The sequence below is a fragment of the Aethalodelphis obliquidens genome, unplaced genomic scaffold, assembly GCF_003676395.1.
Source record: "Aethalodelphis obliquidens isolate GAN/ISIS:26980383/991018 unplaced genomic scaffold, ASM367639v1 scaffold15, whole genome shotgun sequence".
In the NCBI taxonomy this organism is placed as follows: Eukaryota; Metazoa; Chordata; class Mammalia; order Artiodactyla; family Delphinidae; genus Aethalodelphis; species Aethalodelphis obliquidens.
The window spans coordinates 14,114,188-14,127,042 of record NW_020837959.1 but is presented as its reverse complement, the minus strand read 5'-3'; the positions used below and the strand labels follow the sequence as shown (position 1 = coordinate 14,127,042).

General features: G+C 41.3%; 1 protein-coding gene across 14 annotated transcripts in view; it reads right to left on the bottom strand.

The window, feature by feature from the left end:
• Positions 1 to 12,855, bottom strand: part of DZIP1 (DAZ interacting zinc finger protein 1) — a 54,340-nt gene that overhangs the window by 9,898 nt on the left and 31,587 nt on the right. For 13 of the 14 annotated variants that reach the window (XR_003434676.1, XM_027115986.1, XM_027115985.1 and 10 more), the window contains 3 exons: positions 11,987 to 12,043; positions 6,395 to 6,454; positions 1,627 to 1,766 (listed from right to left, as the gene is read on the bottom strand). Coding sequence is in view for 13 of the 14 variants with exons in the window: in XM_027115986.1 (XP_026971787.1) it covers positions 1,627 to 1,766; positions 6,395 to 6,454; positions 11,987 to 12,043 (257 nt within the window). In the remaining variant the exon portion in view is untranslated. The remainder of the gene's footprint in view (positions 1 to 1,626; positions 1,767 to 6,394; positions 6,455 to 11,986; positions 12,044 to 12,855) is intronic. The other variant, XM_027115979.1, reaches the window with a different exon arrangement.

Here is a 12,855-nt window from a genome sequence, read left to right as displayed (position 1 = left end):
AAACACTATGTAAGCATTAGGAAAAAAATATAGCGTGTTTTTATAATCTTAGGATAAAAGGAAACGTTCCAAATAAAATATATAACCCAAAAGCCATATGCAGACTGGAACTGGAACTCTCACACACTGATAGGGAAAGTGTAAACTTTTACACTTTGGAAAATTATTTGGCTACACCTATTAAAACTAAACATGTATACTCTCACACTCAGCAATTTAATTCCTAAATACACAGCCAAGAGAAAGGAATGCCTATGTCCACCAAAAGACATGCACAAGAATGTAATGGCCAAAAAGAGCCCAAAACGGAAAATCCAAATGTCCATCAACAGGAGAATAGAGAAAATGTTGTATATTCATACAATGGAATACTATACCACAAACTACTGCTAAATGAAACAGTAAGTATGAATCTTACAGGAAAAATCATAAGCAAAAGAAGTGACGCAAAATAAAACACAGTGTAGGATGCCACTCCTATGAGGTTCAAGAACAAAAAAAAACTAAGTCAGAATAGCCATTACCTCTGGCTGGGGGGTACGGAGTTATATTGACTAAGGAAAGCAAAAGAGAGTCTTCTAGGGTATTGGCAATGATGGATCTCTTTCTTGATCTGGGTGGTGGTTCAGATCATACACACACACCCCCACACACGTACATACAAATCTGTATACACACGTATATGTGTATACACACACATACATTCAGATACATACAAATGCATGCACACATGTATATACATGTATACATATATACATACACAGATTTGTGCACACACACGTATACACAATATCCACACACGTGCAAATACACAGACCTGCATACACACAGCCACACATAAACATACATGTATTGCACATACGTTATGAACACATGTACATGTGTGCATACCTGTGCGTATTCCATGCACATACATACTTTTGCATACACATATGCACATGTGATGTATACACACACACAGGTATATAAATTCAGGTTGTTCAATTAAGTTTGTGTATTTTATGTATGCGATGAAAAATGTAAAAAGCAAAGAGTATATATAACATGATGTACAGAACGATTCAATCTGGCAACAACGTGAAATACAATTCATTCATCCATTCATTTAATAAGGGTAGCTTAAGTGCTGATTTTGTAACAGGCAGTAATTCGGAGTTAACATCAGAATGTAAACAGCCCTGCAACTGCCTGGATGCAAACCCTGGCTCCTTCATCACGAACATGTGACCTGAAGCAAGTTACTTCACCTCTCTGTAAAATACAGATGATATTGTCACCTACCTAAGAGATTAGTTTCTATGTTTAAATGAGTTACTATCTGGAAAGCTCTCTGAAAGGTGCCAGGCACCCAGTGAATGCCAGCTGAAGTGTTTAATGCATCATGTCACATTAGCCTCCGATCTCCATATGTGACAGAACTGACATGCCTTCTTCTCTTCTCTGATCCTTTCTTATTTAGAAAACAAAATAGGGAATTCCCTGTCAGTCCACTGGTTAGGACTCTGCGCTTTCACTGCCATGGCCCGGGTTCGATCCCTGATCGGGGAACTAAGATCCCGCAAGCCACACGGTGCAGCCGAACAGACAAAACAAAACAGCAAATATTCCCAAGGTGGGTGAACTTACTGCACTAATCCCCAAGGTTTCCAGTTTCTCCACCAAGCTCTGCTCCAAGACTGTTCTTATTTCCTTAGTGAGGGAAGGGTTATTCTTCAAAGTTTTCCTTAAATGTATCTTGTTATTTAATTTCTGTTCATTTTCCTTTCCTGAAATAAGTTTTTATAATGTATTAAAAAGGAATTAAACAAATACATTAAACCTCTAAGCAGAAAATGGCAAAACACAGCTTCAAAACAGCAAGCAAGCATTTATAATGTTTTAAAGTTTTTGAATAGTTTAGTCATTCAGCACAATATATAATGCTTAAGTACTGTAGCTTTTAAAACTACCTTATGGGGATATATGTATATGTATAGCTGATTCACTTTGTTATATAGCAGAAACTAATACATCACTGTAAAGCAATTATACTCCAATAAAGATGTTAAAAAAATAAATAAAGAGTCAAGTAATGCTATATATATATATATATATATATATATTTTTTTTTTTTTTTTTTGCAGTACGAGGGCCTCTCACTGTTGTGGCCTCTCCCGTTGCAGAGCACAGGCTCCAGACGCGCAGGCTCAGTGGCCATGGCTCACGGGCCCAGCCGCTCTGAGGCATGTGGGATCTTCCCGGACCGGCGCACGAACCCACGTTCCCTGCATCAGCAGGCGGACTCTCAACCACTGCGCCACCAGGGAAGCCCCAAGTAATGCTATTTAAAAAAAAAAAAACTACCTTAAGTCTGCTTCAAAACTTCCATATCTTTAAAGACTTTCTTGATCACTTAATCAAATTATAGCTAGAAACTAATGTGAGAAATAGGTCTCTAGAGAAGCAAAGTCGAAAAAACTTATTTGGAAGTTTAATGTTTAATCCTAAAATTATTCTTACTACTTCCTCAAGAATTCATTACACTTAAATTCAGTTAGAGTTTAGGTATCATTTAATGAAGAAAAAGCCCTATGTCTTTTAAGTAATTAAGTTTTTATATAATAAATTTATATAATAAATTTAGTGGAGGTTAAGTTCACATAAAATTTCAAAATGTGAAGATTATTATGCCTCTCAAAATACTTACCAAAATGAAAACGAAATTAAAAAAAGTCTTAGGAAAAGTATATTTTCCTTAAAACAACCTATAATTAAAAACAAAGAAAAATAACAGGCCAGATTCTCCTAATGTTCCTTTCCTTATTCCTTTTATTCCCTACCAAAAAAACGTATAGTTTAAGAGGGTTTGGAGAAAGGGGCATGATTACAACGACGTTGAAGAACTGAGTCCTTATGTCAAAGGAAACTGAAGCCTCAAGGAAACAGGCTCAGTGCTGGGTAGTTGAGACCCTTCGTGAACATCCAAAGGCAGATCTGGGAGAATGTGACAATGGTACGATTATCATTTGAAGTCTATTCTCCTAACAAAAGAACTTCGCCCAAAGGAGGGGGCACCAGATGTCACTGCCTAGGTCTGGGGCTGCAGGCGGGTCCTCACAGATACTCCATTGTTCCGTGGTCTTATCCACCTCAGCAGATGGAATTTTTAGGTTCTGATGGCATGTGGATTTGCAGAAGATCTTGAAAATATGCCCTTTGGTTAAGATGTTTTCTAAATACTAGTCAAGTCCAGTAGTAAAGAATCTTTCTGTTCGTTAATTAACAGTTTTGCTGAAGGCAAAACTGGTCAAATTACTATCTGTACATTAAACAGGAGGGAAAATCCTGCATGATGATGCTTTTCTATCCTTTGCTTTGGTGGCTTGCTAAATCAAAATTATGAAATTTTATGTGATTCTATATGCATAAAAATCAGAAGTAATCTTAAACTTTATACTGTCAGCATTCATGCTGTTGTTTTCCCACCAATGTTTTTCCACTATTCTGAAACCACACACACACACACACACACACAAACACTTCTGTCCTAGGAACTGAATCCATCAGAATCTAGAGGGCTTAGCTGCAGCCACAGCTGTCACTGGCTGTGGCGGCTGGTTGGCCATCAAGTCTGCAACTGTCTGGGGCTAAAAGTAAAAGGACGTACCAGGAGAGAACCTGGAAGTCATGGAGCTACCATGGAAATAGATGCACCTCCCACCCCAATTAGGCAGAGAAAATTCTTTGGGCAGCATCTCAGATATAAGGAATGACACAGAAGCACAGCTTGAAGAGAGGCTCTGGGACATGGGGCCACATGCAGGGGTCAAGTGATGCCCAGATGGATTGGCCAGTCTAGAAGAGTTGCAAGGCCTTTGATGGCAGTAACTGAATTCATTTGCTGACTGGTCTGGGTTCACCCTCAACCCCCGAAGACAAGTTCATTTTGATGTCCAAGTTCCCCCAAATGACGGAAGATTAAACATTTCCCTCTGTCCTCAAATTCCCTTTACCTGTTTGTGCTCGCTTTGGAAAGCCATTTGTGAATAATTAGAAAACCCTCGATAGGAAGAACTCTTACAAGGCTGGGGCTGGCCGACAGAAGCAAGAGAAAGAAGGTAGAATGGATAGGAAAAAATAATAATAAAGTTTTCATGTAAAGGTGAAATGAATTACTCGAAAGACAATCAGAGCTGAAGATTTTAAATAAAGCACGTACTGCTCACCAAGATCAACAAGACAAAATATTCTAGATATCAGCATTTCCTCCAATTAAAAATTTTAAAGCATGCCCAAGCAGATGGCCAGACTAACGCACACGTGTGATCAGTTACATCAGACTTACAACACACCATTTATGGTAAACAAATAATTGTAGCGCAAAGCAAGTAGTAAAAAAACAAAACAAATGCACAAAAAGCAAAACGAAGCAAAACACAACAGAATTTCTGAGTTGGAGGGGACTTGATCATCTAGTGCTCAATCTCCTCATTATTCACAAGAGGACTCTAAAACCAGAGGTAAAGAGACTTCCCCAAAGGCGACCCAGCCAGTCCTGCAAAGGCCGGACCAGTTTGCCTTCCTCCATCTCTTTGTTCTTTGCATTAAACTACGGAAAACAGAAAACCTGGACTTTAGTTCCAGCACTGTCACTAATTAAACTCGACGACCTGAAGCAAGCTCCTAATCCCCCCATATTTCAAGTTTCTGAAAAATAAAATAGCCCCTAAGATCCCTCCTGGCCCTCACATTCTAACATCTTACAGAACGGCAAGATCAAGTCTGTCTCGACACAACTGTCAGAAAGTAAGGATGAAGAAACAGTCTCATGCGAGTTACTTCTTGGTAAAAAGTTGTACTGTTTTTGCAAACCATTGCGAAGATTTATCTGCACAGGCCTTTGTCTGCAAATGTTAGCACAAGCTGAGGAATTTATTGATGGCAATCAATCTGCTGCCAGCATGCTGGCTCCACGGAGGCACCAGGAAGATGCGGTCACTGGTTTCTGTGACAGTGCGCTGGGACTTGGCTGTTCTCAGCGGTCCTCAGCACTTTCTCGTCCCTCACCAGAGCTGTGTCTGAACGCGTGGAGGGTGGCAAAGATTATTTTCTTTCCCAACTCAGCTCCCTAAATGTGGCAACAGCCGATGATGGTGTTTGCTGTCAACGATCCCTAACTCATGCCTTACATGGTCTAGGTAGACCTCTAAAAGAAACAAAGGCAGATTATGCAGTGGGTGAAACCTGGAACTGAAATGGGGATGACGGACAAATCAGGATTCCTCTTGGAAACCAGCTGACTCGTTTTTAAATGAGTGTGAACTATATGACTTGCGATTCCAGTTTCAAAATTTTGGACCCTATCTATGAACCTCCTGATACGTTTCATAGATTCTTCTGAGAATAAGGGATTTTTGGGTTTCAGACATCAATAAATGTTACTTATGTAGGAGAGAGAAAGCATGTTACATGCAAGTAAAATGAAAATACACATCATGTAGATGTTATAGATATGCCTGATGTAGTCCCTTCTCAATTTGTAGCCTTGTACAAACAAACAAAAAAACTGGAAAATGTCTAGAGAACACATAAGCAGTTATAATATCAAGAATTTACATACTAGAACATATAATTTCACTTCTCTTCCTAACAAAAATGACAAAACCAGAGCCCACGTAAATATTAACAATTTGTTTTCTCCTAAAGAAGCGAAATATGGTAAAGCATTATTATTACTAAGGAGAAAATTATGATAAACTGATTCCAACATAATTTAGGATAAATCTAGCATTAGAAAATATTCTTAATAATGTAAATATTCATAAGCTTCAAAGATTAGTTGGTAGAAAATAAGTTTTATTATTACTACCAAATAAGATGAGGAAGCAGTAATAATCTTAATTATCTCCCCAAACCTGTAACAGCTCCCAAATTCTGCCATTAAGATATTCTGCGTGTAAATATTCCACATTCAGGGCTTAGACATTATGCCTTCCTTGTTATTAAAAACAATTTTTGAAATGGGCACCTCACCTATTCATTTCATAGATTCAGGGCATGAGAAATAACTACTGTGATATGAATATTTTTGTATAACCTGGCACACAACTGTGTCGACTTGTCATCTGATCAAAAAATCTCTGCATTGACATAAAGGCTTAAAATCTTTTTTCAAGTTCACTGACACAGGAAATTTCTTATTCATATGTTAAGAAACAGTAAAGTGGGGGAAAATATAACAGCACATTGGGGGAATAGGATGACAGAATACTACATGTAGATTGAAAATGTAATCCAAACCTAAATGTCTTCCCTCATTTTGATACACTACCATAAAAACCACTGAACCATACTTCCAAGGCTTGGGTTTTAGCAACTAAATGTGATTGATGCAGATATAACCCCTCTTTGTTACCTTTTTCTTCCTCTGAAAGTTCTTCTATTGGTTCCAGTATGTGCGATGAGAATGCCTGTTCTATTAATGGGGAAAAATAAGAATAGTACAAATAGGACGACAGCAAAGTAAAATTAGTTCCTTTCAAACAATTTTGAAAGATATCGTTCCACAGTATTTTAACCATGCCTAAAATAGCAAGAATTTACTGGGAAAAAAATATTAAGGCAGCCAGTTAAAGCTGGTCGCCTTTCCATAGTATCTTCCCTTGCTACGTATTTTCTGTTAACTCCACTCTCAGGAAATTACATTTTAAATAATAAAGTTAAAATTTATTGCTCATCAACTTAGTGCCAGACATGATTGTTTTAAGGCACAAGAACACAACTGCAAAAGATCTCCTTCACTTATCCCTAAAAATATTTTCCTTGTATCTTGACCAGGTGGCTAGATAGAAAATTATTGAAAATATTCCAATTTCTAAAGATAAAAAATTCCCAGGGCCTTGGGATTCCCACTTCTTGCCAGCCCCAGGGTCTTTAAGTGGAAGGACCAGAATGGTAAAAGGGCAAGGAGAGGTATCCTGGGGTCAGCAGTAGGACCAAGACCCATTCTTATACACCTTCGAGTCCCTAAACCACATTTCAAGACCTAGTTCTGCTCCCAGAGAGTCACCAGGGTGAAGGTGAGGAGATGAGAAACGAAGATGGGCTTTTCCCAATCCCACCGCAGAACAGTGGCCGGCGGAGATGAGGCCTCTGGGTGACTTCCCAGGGAAATGTCACTGTGCCCACACAAGGAAACCCGCAGGCAGCACAGATAAAGCAAACCCCATCCGATCAACAGAGGGAAAGCTCCTTCTTGGTTCTCCAGGTTTTAGCTGAAGGTCTAACTAACCACAGCAGTCAGGCATTAGGCACAGAATGAAATGCAACCAAAAGTCTGACTTAGGAGGTGCCTGGGCCCCTCATCGTCAGCCTGGAGACTGACATGGGGCACCTGCCCAGAGAGCTCTCCACCTGCTCCCACAAAACGGGGGTCATTTCATCCTGCCACCAGACCCCAGGGTGGGCGAGTGGGGAGGCTAATGATAGCAACAATTCCTGCGTGCTCACCGGGCTGCCAGGCACAGACCTAAGAGCTTTGCACGTATCACCTCGGATTTACTACCTCCTACTTTGAAGGTCTGGCTTTTGATTTACTAAAGGGTGTTTCTGATACTCTATTTTAGGCATATACAAATATACACATACACACACATATAATAGGAATATACAAATAAATACGTATTATATTTAGGTGTTTAAAAATAGGCTCTTACAGCTTGTTCAGCAATCTACTCAACGTATCTGACATTGACTATATGGGAGAAATGCATTTTAAACTACTTTCAAATGAACTTTCGGAACACAGCCTATAGTAAATAGGAGTCCACTTTAATTTTGAAATGTAAACATGGCCCCACAAAGGAGCATGTAATTCCATGTAACATGTAACACAACTGTTGAACACCAAAAAGGTGCTTTCATATTTGTTATTCAGCATCAAGATTTTAAAGTTATACAAATAAAGAAAAAAAATGTGTACCTATGTGTGGCAAGGGATGTTAACTAGACTTATTTTTTTGCGGTACGCGGGCCTCTCACTGCCGTGGCCTCTCCCGTCGCGGAGCACAGGCTCCGGACATGCAGGCTCAGCGGCCATGGCTCACGGGCCCAGCCGCTCCGCAGCATGTGGGATCTTCCCGGACCGGGGCGCGAACCCGCGTGCCCTGCATCGGCAGGCGGACTCTCAACCACTGCGCCACCAGGGAAGCCCTAGACTTATTGTGGTGATCATTTTGCAACATATACAAATGTCAAATCATTATATCATACACCTGAAATTAATATGTTATATGTCAACTATACCTCAATAAAAAATTTAAAAAATAAAGTTATACAAACAGACTATTCTACTAGTTTGAACTGCTGAAAACAGGTTTTAGGAGGATTAAGCTAATCTCATTTTTTAATTCACATGGTTTATATTTTATTATACTTTATGAAAATGACAAGAATAAAGTTATGAGGAAAAGTTTTATAAAATTTTACAAAATCATCATATGCATTTTATTATCATTATATTACAGGGATAATCCTATGACTTATCTCTCTTGAGTCTGGATTAATTGTCAAAATCTGACATTTCCTGCAGCGATGCAGAGGGCGGAGGAGGGGCAGATTCCCGAACCTGGGCTCCTATAATAATAAAGGCTGAGGAAGTGAGGTTGACCAGACCCCAGTTCCCAAAGCAGACTGATGTCCCAAATTGGGAGGGAAGGCCTGCCATTCTCATGCTTTATACGCCACAGGTCCAGCCTCCAGTTCCTGCCCCGAGCTGAGATCTCCAGGGTGAGAGCTGAAACTCTTGGGGGCTTGAGTTTCCCCTCCGAACTTGCCAAAGGCCGCCAGAAAAATCCTTATGTCGGTCTCCCACCATTACCTCCAGAAGAAAAACTCCCAGACTTTCACCAAGCCCTCTCTCCACTGGCTGACTCTGTTGGACCTCATCACCCCCACCCTAGAAGCTAACGGTTAGCCAGTGCTTGCTCAGTGGCTTTTGCTCCAAAGGCCTTGCTTCATTCTGTGCGTACTGCAGCCCACTGAAGTAGCCAAGACTCTTCTCCCCATTTGGCAGGTAAGGTAAACCTAGGCCCCTACAGTTTCATTAGTCAACCGTGAAACCAGACTGTCTGCTTCCAAACTCCAGACTCTTGGCCACGAAGCCCCAGTGCTTCCCTACGGGTGCTGCTGGGTTTGTCTTCTGGAATTTTCTGAATGACACCACCGTCCACCCAGTACCTGAGCTCATCATGTTCTGAGCCTTCTCTCACCTTTGGCCCCCAATCACTTGCACAGCCTTTCCACCAATCCCATGGAACAGCTGTTACATCCACTTCCTTCTGTTTCATCACCACAACCCGATTCTTAGGTGAGGAATCTCTTAGACTATTTCTAACATACCCAAGTGATCTCCCAGCTCAGGTTCTTTGAACGCATCGGTCAGGCTAAGCTTCCTGCAGCCCAGCTCTCCAATCCTGCCATGCTCAGCCTCAGAACATTCAGCCGCTACAAAATGCCACGAGGACGACCCAAACAGCTTCAGCCCAGCACTCAGTGGCTGCCGTGAACAACCTGAACCAGCCTGTCCCTCAGATCTCTCTTTTTTTTTTTTGCGGTGCGCGGGCCTTTCACTGTTGTGGCCTCTCCCGTTGTGGAGCACAGGCTCCGGACGCGCAGGCTCAGCGGCCATGGCTCACAGGCCCAGCCGCTCTGCAGCATGTGGGATCTTCCCGGACCGGGGCACGAACCCGCGTCCCCTGCATCGGCAGGCGGACTCTCAACCACTGCGCCACCAGGGAAGCCCCTCAAATCTCTTGCATACTCTATGCTCAGCCAAACAATTCGTCTGCACCGATAGCTCACATCCAGTGCTTTCCTGCCACCTTTTGCTCCTACTTTTTGCTTTGTCTCAGCTGAAAGGAGCGTGCCCCCTCCCAGGGGCAACCTATGTCTTATACCTGACGGCCTCAATCCAGGAAGATTTCAAAGTGCCCACCCCAGCTCTAAAGCTCCTGGTCAGACCTGCTGAGGCCTCCGCTGCAGCTGCGTCTGGGATCAACACCCCTTTAACGCCCAACTCTGCTTCTCTCACAGGTGTTGTCTGAGAGCACTGCCCAGATAGCACCCGCAAACCTCCAGCCCGGCGTCTGCGTCCCAGGGAACCCAACCTCAGCCGGTGAGGAATCATCAGATTTTTCATGGTAAAGGACCTCATCAAGCTTTGAGATAGAACAAAGGGAAAGACAGAGAGGAAGTTGGGCTAATTAATGCTGTGCGATACGTGACCAACCCTCCCTGTGCCCCTGCCCCCAGCACCCGGGGAAGCTGCCACAGCTGGGGGTGGCCAGGCAGTGGGCCACCACCAAGCCTCCTCCTCTGCCCCTGCCCATTGAGATGCTCACAAATCAGCTTTGATCCCAATCCAAGGGCTGTGGGCCTCGTGCCAGGTCTGGCTGGCATTTAAAACGAGCATTTCAATCCCAACAGATGCCAGCAAGGGGGCATGGCTGATTCAGGCCAGGGTCCACACAGGACGCAGTGCTCTAGGACTGACAGAATCAGCCCCAGAGAGCATTACATGCCTACTGTATGCGTCCTTTATCGGGGACCAAAAATATAAAACGAAGAAAATATGGCCCTCGTGTAATGCCAGATAGGAGGCTCACAAGAACAAGGTGGGAAACAAAAGAAACGAAAACACGTGTTGAGGGACAAAAAAGAAGTAGCCAGCAATGCCTTGTAAAAATCAACCCTACTACTGAACAGCACAGGGAACTCTATTCAATACTCTGTAATGGACCTATATGGGAACAGAATCTCAAAAAGAGTGGAAAAAAATCAACCTTAAAAAAGGAGGCAACAGAGAGACTTTAGACCTGACCTAAATAAAATGAATAGAGAATAATTGCCAGAGATAATTTTCTCATATCTTCAATATTAAAGAAATTTCTACAGGTCAAACATACATTTTATCTCTGTTACTGGTTCAAAGGAAAAAACCCTGCATGTTCTAAACACTTGTAAATAATAATATCCAATATGTGAAGAATTTATGCAGTACGTATTATAAACACATGCCAAAGGGAACCGATCCACCTGAAATGATCTTAGGAAAAAAAATAAGGGGCAATAAACACTTCATGAGTCAGTCAGTGAGTAAAAACGATAATTACAAAAGGCCATGATATATGGACCAAAATATTTATGAAGACAAAAAAGTCCAACTCAACTGACCATGGATTTAAGTCCTAACTAACAGGCTAAAAAGAAAAGTGGAATGAAGTAATCATTAGATTCCAGAAGCATTTGTAGGTAAGACAGGAAAAAGGTGGTCCCCCTCCCATCCTAATTCATTTAATATACAGCAGACCTTAGGAAAACAATATATGAAAAAGATACTATAAAAACTGTTAGCACCTTAGCTGTATAAAAGTAAAACATGTCTATAAATATTCACCCTGTCTACTGGATCATGTTAGTAACAATTACCAGTCTGTGGCCTGGGCCAGGAACTGGATCCTGGCGGCAGTTCCATCCAGTGGTTCCTACTCTTTTCTTTTGGTTTCCATCACATGTCTTTTCTAGCTTTTTTCCAACCAATCACTGAAACTGTTTGTTTAAAAGAGGTGACTTGCTGCCACATTGAAAGTTATAAAAACAGTCACATATGCCCTGTGGCATGTGCTGGTTGGCTGGTCTAGTAGAAAGTCATCCTCTTACCCAATACCTATGACTTTCCCCCAAATATCATAAATGATCCAAGTACTACCCAGAGCTAAAATCTGTACCTGTGAGCCCAGCAGTAGATACGTTTTATACTTTACGACTGGTGGGTATGATCAGTTCACAGTAACATTACATAGGAAGACTGCAGTTTCATTAACTGTTTTGCATTCACCAAAATGTTTTGTTTGCATAATTACCCCACACAGAAGCACTTTCAGTTAATAAGTTACCTAACTCAGGGTGGAAACTGTACATAAAACGCTGAGGCGTTGCTGAAACTTACCATGTGCCATTGTTAGACTTGACTTAGCATCCAAAGTCTGTGGGGCTGGGGCATTCACTGAAAAAGCATAAAAAGAAAAAGCTCACAGCGCTCTGTAATTATAGCGTCAGCACCTGAACATGATGACAGCCAAATATTCGTCAAATTAGTCAAGATATATACAGACGATGAGGGACAAAAGACAAAGATATTACCGACTAACCTAAACCAATTTCTAAATAACAGCCTATTGAAATATAATTCACCCTCTTAAAATATACAATTCAGTGGGTTTTAACATAGTCAAAGAGGCAAACTATTATACATAGGATGGATAAACAACAAGGTCGTACTGTATAGCACAGGGAACTAACTATATCCAATACCCTGTGATAATCCGTAATGGAAAAGAATATGAAAAAGAATATTTATGTATAACTGAGTAACTTTGCTGTACAGCAGAAATTAAACACAACATTGTAAGTCAACTATACTTCAATTAAATTTTAAAAAAATACAGTCACAGAGTTGTACAGCCGTAACCACTACCTAATTCTTGAACATTCTCACCACATGTACACCTCCCAAAAATACCCGTATCTATTAGCCCCATCTCTCCCTCCCCCCAGCCCCTGGCAACCACTGATCTACTTTCTGTCTCTATGGATTTGCCTGTTCTGGTCCTTTCATAGAAACGGAATCATACAATTAGATATGTGGTCCTCTGTAATCGGCTCCTTTAACTTAGCATCATGTTTTCAAGGTTCATCCATGTTGTAGCATGTGTCAGCATCAGCGTGTACTTTTATGGCCAAATAATGTTCCACTGTATGGACAGATAACGTTTTATTTATCTTTTCATTAGTTGATGGACATTTGGGTTGTTTCCA